Source organism: Takifugu flavidus, chromosome 4 (assembly GCF_003711565.1).
Source record: "Takifugu flavidus isolate HTHZ2018 chromosome 4, ASM371156v2, whole genome shotgun sequence".
Classification (NCBI taxonomy): domain Eukaryota; kingdom Metazoa; phylum Chordata; class Actinopteri; order Tetraodontiformes; family Tetraodontidae; genus Takifugu; species Takifugu flavidus.
In genome coordinates, this window is record NC_079523.1 from 11303447 (window position 1) to 11316205 (window position 12759).

Below are 12759 nucleotides of genomic sequence, written 5' to 3' on the forward strand. Positions count from 1 at the left end.
TCCAGCTGGAAGTAATCTGAGCAACGGATTCCTGTGTAAAGGTTTAGAAAGAAAAAAAAAGTCGGTGATGAAGTGCGAGGGAAGGGAATGAGGGGATGATGGCGGGGGAAGGGGGCGAGCGGATGGGGGATGGGCTGTTTGCGCATGCTTCAAATTCCTTAGCTGTTATCAGCATTGGCTGCTCCATAATTGTTCCTTTTCAAGGAGGAAAGAAGGAAAAAAGACTACAGAGAGTGAGGGCTCAACACCGTGATGCTTCCTCTGCAGGCACAAAGTTCAAAGGGCCAGGGACATTCACTTTGATCTGCCGGGCCGCCATTTTTAGACTAATTTGGACACAGAAAACTACAAAGTTAAAGCCTGGTTAGAAATTTCCAACACTTATTTGAACCTTAAAGTCGTGATTGTGCTCTGCTGCTCTGCTATAATAGATTATTTACAAGGTTGCCCACATGCCTCTGATAATGTCTTTTTAATGGGGGTTCTGATGGTCTAAATAAGTGTTTCCTGTAGGGTTTCAGGCAGACAAATATAGAAGAATAATTTAGCCCAAAGCGTAATCACCCATCATATTTTGTCCTTAACGCTCCAAAATTCGCTGCAAACTGTTTGTCTGCTCCTCTGGTGAGACCCAAACACACAGGAAGTGATTTTCTGGAGACCATTTGGCTCTCAGGCGAGGGGGAAAGGAGGGAGAGGGGGCGGCTGAGACGCCATCTCTGTGTTTTTTGTAGTTTTTTTTGTGAGATGCCTTTCAAAAAATTTGTAGAAGTGTCCATCAAAGTTTTCCAGGATTACTCAGAACACGTGTTTAACAGTAAGAGCAGAACGCCCCATTAAGGCTGCAGCCAACTGGGCGGAGGTGCATCACGGCCCTGAGCTGTGGATGAAAGGATGACGCAAGGAATCCGGGGTCCAGTCATGACACAAACCAGATGAATGGTGCTTTTACACCAGACACAGAAAACTGGAGCTGGACCATTTGTCTGAAAATGGGTTCTTACAGAGAGCAGAGGGAAAACAACCCTGTGGCAACCTCTTTGGAAGAGGAAGTGAGAACTTTTGCTGGCAACTTTTAGGTTTGCAGGAACTGTTCGAAAGAAAAATGCCACTGGCACCAAGATTTCAAAGTTTGATTCCGTTATTCATGCATCATTCTTGATGTTCACGTTAAATTACAAATAAATTTAGCGGAAATTCCTGCAGTGTAGATAAGGCTGCAGAAAAGCTCGGAAGGGGAAGAGCTCAGTCGCTGTGTTATACCCACACCTGCTGGGGGATGGTGGTACTTACTGTTCCGTTGTATATTTACCGACTTCCGTCATTGCGAGGTTGTTAAAATAAAGTTTAACAATTTTTTTGTGCATGAAGAAAAACGTAATTTTTGGAAATCTTAGAATACATCATTATGTAAGGATGATGTATTTTCACAAAATAACTGCTGATTGTAGTATGTAGAACAGTTTGGTCGACTACTGGAAAGACAGTTTGGCAGCTCGGAAAGACAGTATGGGTTAGCACCCCAGCCTGTATCTTTCGAGAGAAGGAACCCAAGCAAGCTACGGAAAGCCCTACAGAGAAACACCCCCAGGAGATCCCGAGAGGGGGGGAGAATGAGATCCCCAATCGGACGGACCTAACGTTAATGACCCCTGCAATGGAAATGACTACGACAGTGACATGTATCTGCAGCAAGGTGTGCAAGAACCAGCGTGGCTTAAAGATCCATCAGGCCAGAATGAAATGTCTGGAGCGGGAGGTTGAGGTGCAACACACAGGTCCTGGACCCGGTGAGACGCAGGAGGAGCCCGGACAGGAGCCAACCCACAGATCCCAGTCCCTCCACGTACTGGAGCCTCCCAACCCTAACAGAGTAGTTCAACAGCAGCGGATTAAGTGGCTTCCAGCAAATAGACCAAGCCACAGCCAAAGGAGATGTCGACAGTAGACTCCAGGCGATAAGTACCATCATCGTCAGCTACGGCTCAGAAAGATTTGGACGGATCGAGAAGGGCAACACTGAGACCACCGCTTACACCATGAACCGCAGGTCCTTTAAGATAGACCAACTGCGCAAGGAGCTGCGAACCCTCAAGAAACAGTTCAAGAGAGCTGCTGATGGGGACAAGCAAGCTTTAAAAGAGCTGTATAACATCCTGCGGAAGAAGAAGTTGAAAACTCTCCGCAGAGCAGAGGGCATAGGAGGCGCGGGAGAGAGAGAGCAAGGAAGCGAGCAGCCTTCATTGCCTAACCCTAATCCCTTCCGGTTTTCTAAACAGCTGCTTGGGGACAGGCGGAGTGGCCGACTTGAGTGCTCAAGGGAGGAAGTGAATCGCTTCCTCCAGAACACCATGAGCGACCCACTGAGGGGTCAAGACCTAGGACCCAACAGAGCGCTCATCAGCCCACTGAGGGGTCAAGACCTAGGACCCAACAGAGCGCTCATCAGCCCTGCCCCACCATCGGCAGAGTTCAAGTTGGCAGAGCTTAGTTTGAAGGAGGTTGAAGGAGTCATCAAGGCAGCCCGTTCTGCATCTTCCCCGGGCCCCAGTGGTGTACCTTACCTCGTCTACAAGCGCTGTCCAGAAATTCTCCGGCATCTGTGGAAGGCCTTGAAAGTGATCTGGCGAAGGGGGAGAGTAGCCGGCCAGTCGAGGTGTGCTGAGGGAGTTTGGATACCTAAGGAGGAGGACTCTAAAACATCAACCAGTTTCGGACTATCTCACTATTGAGTGTGGAAGGGAAGGTGTTTTTCAGCATCTCCTCAAGAACAACAACATCGACACTTCAGTGCAGAAGGGTGGGATCCTGGAGTCCCCGGCTGTCTAGAACACAATGGTGTAGTCATACAGCTCATCAGAGAGGCCCATGAGAGCAAAGGAGAACTAGCGGTTTTGTGGTTGGACCTGACTAATGCCTACAGGTCCATCCCACACAAGCTAGTTGAGCTTGCGCTACACCTACACCATGTTCCCAGTAAGATCAAGGACCTGATTCTGGATTACTATGATACCTTCAGGCTCAGGGTCACTTCAGGGTCAGTAACCTCAGACTGGCATCGCCTTGAGAAAGGAATAATGAGGTGGAGTGCAGAGGGCCTCTATCCAGATCAGGTGTTCGACGGCCCCCCATAAGAGCCTACATGGACGACCTTACCGTCACAACAACATCAGTCCCAGGGTGTAGGTGGATCTTGCAGGGTTTGGAGAGACTCATCCTATGGGCCAAGATGAGTTTCAAGCCCACCAAGTCAAGGTCCATGGTACTGAAGAAGGGGAAAGTGGTGGACAAATTCCGATTCTCAATCTCAGGAACCGTAATTCCATCGATCACGGAGCAACCAGTTAAGAACCTGGGAAAGCTCTTTGACTCCAGCCTGAAGGACACTGCTGCTATCCAGAAGTCTACGGAACAGCTTGGAGGGTGGCTCACTAAGGTGGACAAGTCTGGCCTGCCTGGTAGATTTAAAGCCTGGATCTACCAGCACTCCATCCAGATCCGTGGGTTGCTACTGGGACACAAGCCGGGCCTTGATCACCCTGGCTGGGTCACCTGGGCGAGGGTGTATGATGTTCTGAAACCCGAAACACCCTATGAACCCAGGATACATCACTGATGATGTGTCCCAGTGCATCCAGGAGATGTATCTTTAAGTAAGTAGAGTAATAAATAAACACTGAACGGTGCATTAAAAAAGCGATACCTTCTCTTTTTTTTCTTTACTTGCAAGTATGGAAATTACACTATGAAAATGCCATTCCTTTTCCTTTCCCTCAACACTTGTGTCTGTAAATGTAATACCACGACCTTGAAATCGAGAAGATTGTCGAGGTTCTACCTTATTTACACTAATTATATGCTGACTTATTTCTTTCTCTGCTGTGTTGACCTTTATGGAACAAAGCGCCCATTGTTCTCCACTCCGCGGTAATAGCAGCAAACCACCGCTAGATGTCAGTAAGGCGCAGCTTTTAGCGCCACTACGAAACTGAGGGGTAAATGGACGAAACCAAAACCTTCCGATGCTCAAAGTCAGCTCGCAGCGGCGACGGTGCGCCTGTCTAGACCCGTGTCCCAGTTTATCAAGTGTTATTTTCAACGTTTTCACCACTATAAGTATGAAATTGCTATGGGAGTGTGGGACGGCACATGTCTGTCCAAGCAGGTAAAGTAAATAAACAAATATAAATATGAGCATGTTTACATGTGGGGACTTGGGACTGGGAAGCAGATTCTCTATTGTGACTATATGTCACATTTTATGTTCCCTGCAGCAACAGGCAGCAACAAGCACTTATGATTGTAATTTAATTAAACAGGAGCGGTAACTCATAGGTGTTGAGGGATGGAGCTTTCCTCTCTGGGTGTTTTCTTAATTAGTCTTGTTAATTAACTGGTTGTTGTGCGTTTTTATCGAAAAGCAGGAGTGGTTCAGACTCCTCATTTTAGGACAATTTACACATTTTATTAATTTTCCAGCCTTTTGACATTCCTGGTACTTTGACATCTTCCAGGATCCGCTGCTGTGAAAGGTCACATGGAGATGAGATGGAAGCCTGATCGATGCAGATCGCTGCCTCAGATCCCAGTCTCCTATTAACTATTCATAAGACGTTTAAAGTAAATGATGCTCAGCTACCCACTAAATGGAAAAGCAAATGAGAATTTAGGTGCTCAGATAAAAAGAAAATCCATATTTCATGCAGGATACTTTATGTACTTTCCATTTAAAACACCAATTGACTTAAAATTCATGAGCAAATTTGCCTAAATTCTGAACTCATATTGATTTTCTCAGCTTCTCCCTTTGGGAGCATTAAAATCTGATTAGGGAGGCACCAACATCGCCCGACGCTGTTAAATCATGACAGTGGGCATTCCGTGACATTCATTTTAATAATAATGTTTGCGCTCATCCCACTCGGGGGTTCTCCATTTGAAATATCCTCCCTGGTCATTCCACTGCGAAGAAAGCAATTCGTGCCTCATTATTATAAACGAAGTACTTACAATGAGCTGAAAGGCAAATGTGGGGAATTTTGGACACAAACCACGTTAGCAGTAAACGCGCAGCAAGAATCCAGCAAAGTGGGATGTTTCTTGTGGTGATGTGGAATAAAAAAAAGGTTTTTAGACATATTTTTATTTTAAAAAAACAAAAAAACCTCTTTGTTTTTTGGTTTATTTTTGCATTTTTATTATTTCTTCATATTTTATGTGTTTGGATAAACGATAAAGGTGCTGAGGTGTAATCCTAAACCATTTATTACGATAATGTGTGTTAACGTTTTATATTTAAGGTGTTTATGACCAATAAACCGAGCGAACGAATATGAATATGCTCTAGATTTTTAATTTGGTGCTCATATTCATGCGCCGTCTCTCAAACGGGTGCATTTTCCAGGCTGATTTGTTGTCAGCAATCTTTAATTACTTGTTGACGTGCGCTTTACAGGTGTTTCCAGGTGATGACTAGATGTTGGAAGAGGAGAAACAGACACAGATTTCAATCATTATCCCGCTATTAATTCATGTCGTCATATAAAACGTCTTTGGCACAAATGGAATGGAAAAGTGCGCACAGCGGAGGGGGTGTTGCAGTAAGTTTTGCGCGCTTTGATGGATGGAGGTGGATCGGGGGATGTCGGATGCTGGAGCGAGGGGAGGGCCGGCCGACGTCACTCAGACCCGCTGACTGAGTGACTGAGCTCCGGGCTCCAGGTTCAGTCTGTGACCAGCAGCAGAAGGTGCTGGAAACGACGGCAACAACCGCGCTCCTTCCTTCCCTCCTGCGACTTTCCTGAACTGGAGCGGGGACGGCGAAACGAGCGCAGGATCATCGGGGGCGCCAGGTCCGTCTCGACTGGGAGCCGCTAGCTTGATGCTCAGTTCAGCCTGCTAGCCTTTGTGGCAGGGCTGCCCATGCGTCCGCAGAAGCCCCTAAACAGCCGGGGCTGGGAGTAGCCTCGGATTTTCCTCTGAAGCCTTGAGAAAAGGACATTCTCCGCATCCGCGGCCAGCAGCATCCCTGTCAGCGCCGGCGAGCACCCAGAAAGCGGATTCCTGCTGAGGAGCATCACCGTCTGTGCACAGTCGCGCGTCGCCGCCTGTCTGCAAGACAGAACCGAGAGCCGATTGATGACTAAGAGCTCTTCTTTTGAGACAGGCTACGATGTTGCGCACCGGCACGCTGGTAACGGGACTGCTTCTCTTTGGACTGTTGCACAGTTTGCAAGTGGTCGCTCCAGGATGGGCTATTGATGGTGAGTTGATTGAATCTCGTGCAGAGAGAAGTGTCAGGTTGTGTGCGCGTGTGTGCGTGCGTGCGTGCGTGACAAACGTAGACAGGAGAAATGTCGGGGATGAAACATGTTACAGTGGTCTTTTGTTCCTGTCCCCGGTCTGTCAGGGCCACATAAGAATATTAAAGGACCTCATTTCTATTCTCTCTCTCTCTCTCTCTCTCTCACACACACACACACACACGCACACACACACACACGCACACACACACACACACACACACACACACACACACACACACACACTGACCCTTAGTCATAAGGGCCCCAAAAACCTACATGTTAAGTAACCACGTTTGCAGATCTCCGATCCACGCGGTCTAGATTTCCGGAGCAGACGTGTGACGTTAACGTTCAACAGATTTCTACGATCCCTTCCGCGGGCAGTGTTGTGCCAGGGCGGTTGATGTTTACTTTAGGTGATCGTCCTTTCATTTGTTGGCCGCGCGCTGAGTGCTGCCATCAGCAGGCGTGCGCCGGACTGCTGCGTCACTGCTGTGTTCGGTGCGTGATGGATGAGTTTGGACCCGCTGTGCGGGACCCCCTTAGGTGGCAGCGACTCATCCAGGGATCTACAACACACACACACACACACACACACACACACACACACACACACACACCACACACACACACACACACACACATACAGTTTTGTTCGTGGGCCCCGATAACCCCTAACCTCGATCCTGATCTCAGTTCCACCTGAAACTGAATTCTAACCCATTTCCCGATCAGTTCTTTTTCTCTGCCACGGTGTCGGTCGCTCCCTCAAAGAAACACAAACTGGACGGGCTGCTGGAAACCATTAACCCCCACAGCCTCTCATATGCAGCCTTCTGTTGTTGTTGTGAGAGGAAACAGGCAGATTTCTTCACTTCTTTTCAAGTTAAAGCAGTTTATTGTGCTGTTATCAGACCTCTGGAATATTTGTCCTTGTCAGAACTGTCTCCAGCATGTGACGCCGGCTGCTGCTAAGCTAATCTGGTCTCTAAAATCAAATCCAATAAGCACTCCCCTCTTATTTGAAAGTAATTTCTCTGCACGTGGCAGTCCAGCGTGGCTCTTACACGTGCAGCAAATTGCCACCTTGATGATGGTTTTGAATAACCAGCAATCACCTGCAGTTTCTTCCTCTTTGGCGCACTTTGATGTCTGCTTTAAACAAACAGTTTCTCTCTGAACTCCGGTGTTGTTTTTTAGTGAAAATGTCTTCGCTGTGAGACGTTGCACTTTGATCTAGGGACTCGGCTTTGTTCAGAGGAGATGCAGACAGCTTTATTTTAATATCACCCCCTGGGAACGTCTGAAAGAAACCCTCAGTCGGACTGTGTTGTGTGGCTGGAGTATGGATCTTTATCTGTCTTGGTGGAGCCCACGTTTTTGAAAACCATCAAACCACAGGTTGTCCTGACAGTGGAGCAGGACACATTTTAGACTCACACAGCGCTAAGAGGGCTAAAACTGAAGGTTACCCAGGGTCACAACTGGGGAGACCCTCGTTACGTAGCAAAGCTGATGGTCTTGGTCCGTATGTGGTGCTGATGTCGCGCTTGCATAAGTTGTGACACAGCGGAGCCACGACTTTGCATTTTTATCTGCGCCTGAAAGCCGTACAAATCAGACGGCATTCTGGTTCAGTTAGGACGGAGGTCGTGGGCCACCGGCGCCAACAAGAGGGACGTTGGGTCCAAACTGCTCTTTGTTCCCTGAGGGGGACCTCCGCCAACAGTCGCAAATTGTTCAGAAGGTCCCGCTAATTGGGCGCCCGGTGCAGGAGGCCTTGGTGAAAGGGTTCCCATCGCTTCGTTCCATGAAAGTCTTGTAACTTCACAGCGAGAAGCGCGGCGCTTTCCAGGGAATCAAAGGCAAAGCCGTAGGTGGTGAAGACGGTACCAGAACAACGGAAATAACCCCACGTAACCCGACCTCCGTTTATGGACCGTAACTGTCACGGTGCTTGGTGCTGCCCCCCCCCCCCCCTCGCACCTGGGCCGTTCAGTGTAACATTTGGTGGAGGCGACCGGGCATTTGGCTGTTTTTGGTGTGATGCCGCCCTCACAGAGATGCCCACGTGACCAAAAGGTTCCCACTTAGCTGACAACTAAAATCCGTCGTTAGCTGCTGAGCTAACGACGGATCACGTCACCCTCCATTACTGTGTGTTTTAGATCAGTGCCGGGGTTGCTGCCTAAACACATTAGGTGACACAATGGAAAAAAACAAACACAAACCCAGCCAAGAGTACATAACCCAGCCATTCTAAAATCCAGTATTTTGGTCAGCAGCTTTTCTTCTTTTGCCTCCAGCTCAGTCATATTATCTACTGTTTGCACAGAGTTTCAAACTGACCGGGGCTGTCACACTAAAATCCTGAATCTGATTAATCAGTGGGGGCTGTGGATTAAAAGTGATTAATCACATCGGAACACTTGCCAAACCATTGCAGTTTTTGCTGTGAATTTTTGAGTGAACAAGAAGATAAACAACGGATATAAAGACTTTGACGGCAGAAGGGGTCTTTGAACACATCTGTGTCCGGTTGTTAGAACCTGGGATTAGCTGAGGTGAGGAGAAACTCAATGAGCCTAATAGAGCAGAAGAGCAGTGTCAATTAACTCTCATTATCTCTGACTTGATGAAATAAAAGATCTGCATTTTATTTCCTAGAACAGACGTGGGTTGTCGCTCAAGAGTTAAACATTAGAGACGGAAGTGTTAGAGCCAGGAAGTGTTGGTCCCTTTGAAAGATCCTTCCAGAATGTCTGATAACGGTCTTTATATGCAAACAACAGTCAGAATATTTCTGGCTACATGATGTGATTTTACCAACATGAAATGGCATAATGTAATAATGTTACCGCAGGGTTGGAGGCAAATTGTTGCATCCCTTTAAATTCTAGGTAAATTGTTTCATGTTGTCTAGCAATGGGGGAAAATAATTTTTGTTTCAACACACTCTTTCGCAACCCTCCGAATAAACAGCATCTGACTAGACCCAGATAACCGTTTAAGACCCAAGTGACCGCTCCTGGATGTGACCTAGTTGGGCCCTGGTACCCAACCAAAACGGTTCTTCAAAGGTAATCTCCGCTTCCAGTCGCATGCTAAGCTAGGCTAAGCTAACCCACCCAGCTGAACGTCGCTGAAAGCACCGTGTGTGTACATGTGCCCAGACCAGCCCTGTGACCCACTTAAGGGTCTTGGTTGAGATATGTTATCTAGATGGAACTATTTCAGGATTGGAGATGGAACATGGTCTCAGGAGGCCCCCTCAACAACTCCAGAGAACGGAACTTCCACAGAAATATGCAGGCAACCTCTTACTGCGGGAGCAGCCTGATAATGTTTAAAGAACAAAGATGTAACTGCTGTCGGCCTGATGTTTACAGGCCGATGATGATGTCCGCCCTGGTCCTTCCTGTCGCGTCTGACTCCTGTCTGCTTCGGCGATTTGGCTTTGCTGTTGCACGATGTTGATGTTCTAGAGAAAAAAACGTTTAAATCAACTCCCTGTCCTTAACGCATTGTACCCGAGGTTAAGTGGTGAAAACGCGCTAATGCTCCGAGCAGGTATTCACCTTTAACTCTGGGGCAGATGTCTCCCCACGTAACAGACCCAGCTTTCTTCTGCGCTCCTGCAACGGTCGATACGACTGTCCACTGTAATCACCGCTGGGCTTTAATGGAAGAGTTTGACATTTGCGGTGACGCTCAGTGAGGATCAGCTAGCAATCTTCTGACCGGGCTTTAAATGAAAGGACACAGCTGGTTAGCTTAGCTTGTCACAGAAATGGGGGGGTCAGCAGAGGGCAAGAACAGAAACAAACCTTACTCGAAGGTCACCAGCCTTTGAGGGCTTTGTTTGTTGTGTATAAATCGTTTACAGATGGATCTCTGCTGTTTCTGTACCAGCTCAGATTGTGGCCCAACCTGCAGTAACACAAGGGCTCTCCATTTTGCACATAGTTCACATTAAAAGAAAAAAAAAAACAGCCTCTGGAAACTTGTACTGGCATAACGGAAAGGCGCTAAAGAATTCCATATAATCTTCTTTAATGTTTCCCTCAGCAGAATCATAAGCAGCCTTAATTGTCATTTTTGTCCCTGCGCAGCTGCACCGTGCACGGCGTGTGCGCCGGTGGTGCGTCGGCAGAGGGATTTGTCTAAACTGACTAGCTCGATAATGTTGCACACACCTTGTGGGTTTTTTTTTTCTTGCTGCCTGGTTCCCAGATCGCTGCTGAATTCTTTTAATCCTTATGTGGAAATGAAGGAGCGTGTTGGCTCCGCCCCCTGAGCTCTGACACTGCTTCCAGTACAAATAGCTGTCAGGGTTGGCTACCAGTCTGGAGCTGAGACATTTGGAGCTGTGAAATCTCCAAATACCTCTTAACTATCCGCACATTTGGCTCTACTGCGGCGCTTAAGACGTTCAGCCTCCTCACGGCGGCTCAGGTCTGAACGCAGATCTGAGCTCAGAGAAACAGGAAGCAGCGTGCAGCCCTGACAGAGCCTGGTTTCCCTCGGTTACTATCATCAGACACCAGCACATTCCTTTACTTAATTCTCACCTGCAACTGCGTGCAGGGGACATGTAACACACGCGCTTATGCTGCTATCCTTGCGAGGACTCTCATTGATGTAATACATTTCTCAGCTCCTTACCTTAAGCTTAAAACCCAGCCTGAACCTTCAAACGACATGTACGAGCACACAAACACAAACACACACTGACTTTCCTATCAAGTATTATTTCTTTATGGCTTAATTCATGATTTTCAGGGTAATCTGGCTATTCTTCCTTTAGCCATTGCCATTTTCCTGTTGGTGTACTGGTGATCTGTAGGTGACTGGTGTCAGAAACCAATTTGCTCTCCCTTCCTGGGTAGTCAATGAAATCTCCATCGAGCTTTCCTCCATCACAGTTTGCTCAGCCCGGACTCAGTCGGCTCCTCCAAACCCCGCTGGAAAGGTTTATTCAGGGCTTCTTTTTCTCTGGCAACATGACAAATTGGAAAAGTTTTGTTTTTCATTCCACTTTTCCTCTGTCTGACCGATGTTTTTGTGCCTGAGCTGAGGAGGAGGAGGATGACGACAACAAAGGCAGCAGGTCGCAGCCTAACATACTGGTCGGCAGAGCCCTCCTCCCCTTCTAGCCTTTAAAAGAACCCGCCGAGGTCACCACAGAGGTCAGATAAATAAACCCCTGCCACTCTTGAGTTACATTCTGCATAAGTCTTCTGTCATTATTATGTTCAGCAGGACTTCAGCGCTCCCGAACACAGTATAAAAAAAATGTTCCGAGTTGTTTATCGCTGAACTCCTTCTGGCATCTTCCTCCTAGATATTGAGCTGCAGTCTAATAATACGCAGTTTCAGTTCCCCATTACGCCTGACAGTGAAACATATCCAAAACCCATCGATTTTCTTCAATATACAAGTCTGTTCTCTTCATCGTGTTTACATTTGTTTGTGCTGATACGGAGCACTCAAAGGGGCATTAGTATTATTAGTAGTAGTATTTGGTGTCCCAGCATGCACTGCAGCGGTCTGACCAGGTTCTCCAGACACTCTCTCCTGCCAACACACACCCACCTGATGCTGGGTGTTGACCTGGCCCGGTATCTTTATTATTAACTTTGGATGAATCAGTTGTGAGGCTCAAAGAATCGCCTCACCCACGTGCAGCCTGCGGAAAACGCACCATGTGTGAATATTTAGCGAAGTAGCAGAGCAAAAAATGGGTGTTTTTCCTCCACCCTTTTGTTTACACACTGCATGAATATGATGAGGTCTCTGTGTGTGTGTGTGTGTGTGTGTGTGAGGGGGAGATATGATATTTTAGGGACAACCAAAGTGTGTTATTTAAAACCCTATAGCTGGAAGATTACAGGGTTTAGACAGGAGACACTTGGTTACCTGTAGAAAACCCACCACAGTTTACAGAAGACTTCAGAGAGCGTTTAATAAGCATTTTTGATGTTTAACTGTCGGCATATAGTGGTTAAAATACTTGATCCTGTTGTAACCCCCTGGAAAGATTAACAGGAAGCGGCAGGGCTATCCTTTGCACTCGCACAGCTGCTCTCTTCTTCTGTTATGAGGTCGGAGCTCCGTTTCGTTACCGAGCGGCGGTCCTGAGGGTCGGGATCAGATGCTCACTTTAAAGGAGGGTGTTCTGCTGAATGCCGTCCTCCAGACAGACGCCAGAGTGTCTTCCAGGATCGCGCTGAGGAGAGGCGGGGGACACCCCCCACCAACCCCGTCATCACCTTCCTCGGAGGGCAGTTGATGTGTAATCCAGCCCAGAAGTCTTTTCACGCAGCCATCACTTATGTAAACACGCAGGCTGCTCTTTGATAGCATGTGTGACATTCCTCCATTCCATCACAGTATTTCAGCCTGCTTTCACCCTGCCCCCCCCCACCCCCACCCCCACCCCTACCCCCCCCAC

General features: G+C 47.6%; 1 protein-coding gene, 1 long non-coding RNA gene and 1 pseudogene across 8 annotated transcripts in view; 2 read left to right on the top strand and 1 right to left on the bottom strand.

Annotated features, from left to right (window-relative positions):
- Positions 1 to 1663: 1663 nt before the first annotated feature.
- On the top strand, positions 1664 to 3700 carry LOC130523953 (uncharacterized; annotated as a pseudogene).
- Positions 3701 to 5528: 1828 nt separating this feature from the next.
- LOC130524653 (low-density lipoprotein receptor-related protein 1-like) overlaps positions 5529 to 12759 on the top strand; it is a 56275-nt gene continuing 49044 nt past the window's right edge. For 3 of the 7 annotated variants that reach the window (XM_057030964.1, XM_057030969.1, XM_057030968.1), the window contains exon 1: positions 5531 to 6263. In XM_057030964.1, coding sequence (XP_056886944.1) covers positions 6173 to 6263 — 91 coding nt within the window. In that variant the 5' untranslated portion in view covers positions 5531 to 6172. Of the gene's footprint in view, positions 6264 to 12759 lie in introns of all 7 variants that reach the window. The other 4 variants (XM_057030962.1, XM_057030963.1, XM_057030965.1 and 1 more) reach the window with 2 other exon arrangements.
- On the bottom strand, positions 8938 to 10299 carry LOC130524660 (uncharacterized). Its single transcript, XR_008950179.1, has 3 exons — positions 10133 to 10299; positions 9884 to 10050; positions 8938 to 9786 (listed from the first exon to the last, which is right to left on the bottom strand). It is a non-coding gene; the product is annotated as an uncharacterized LOC130524660 (long non-coding RNA).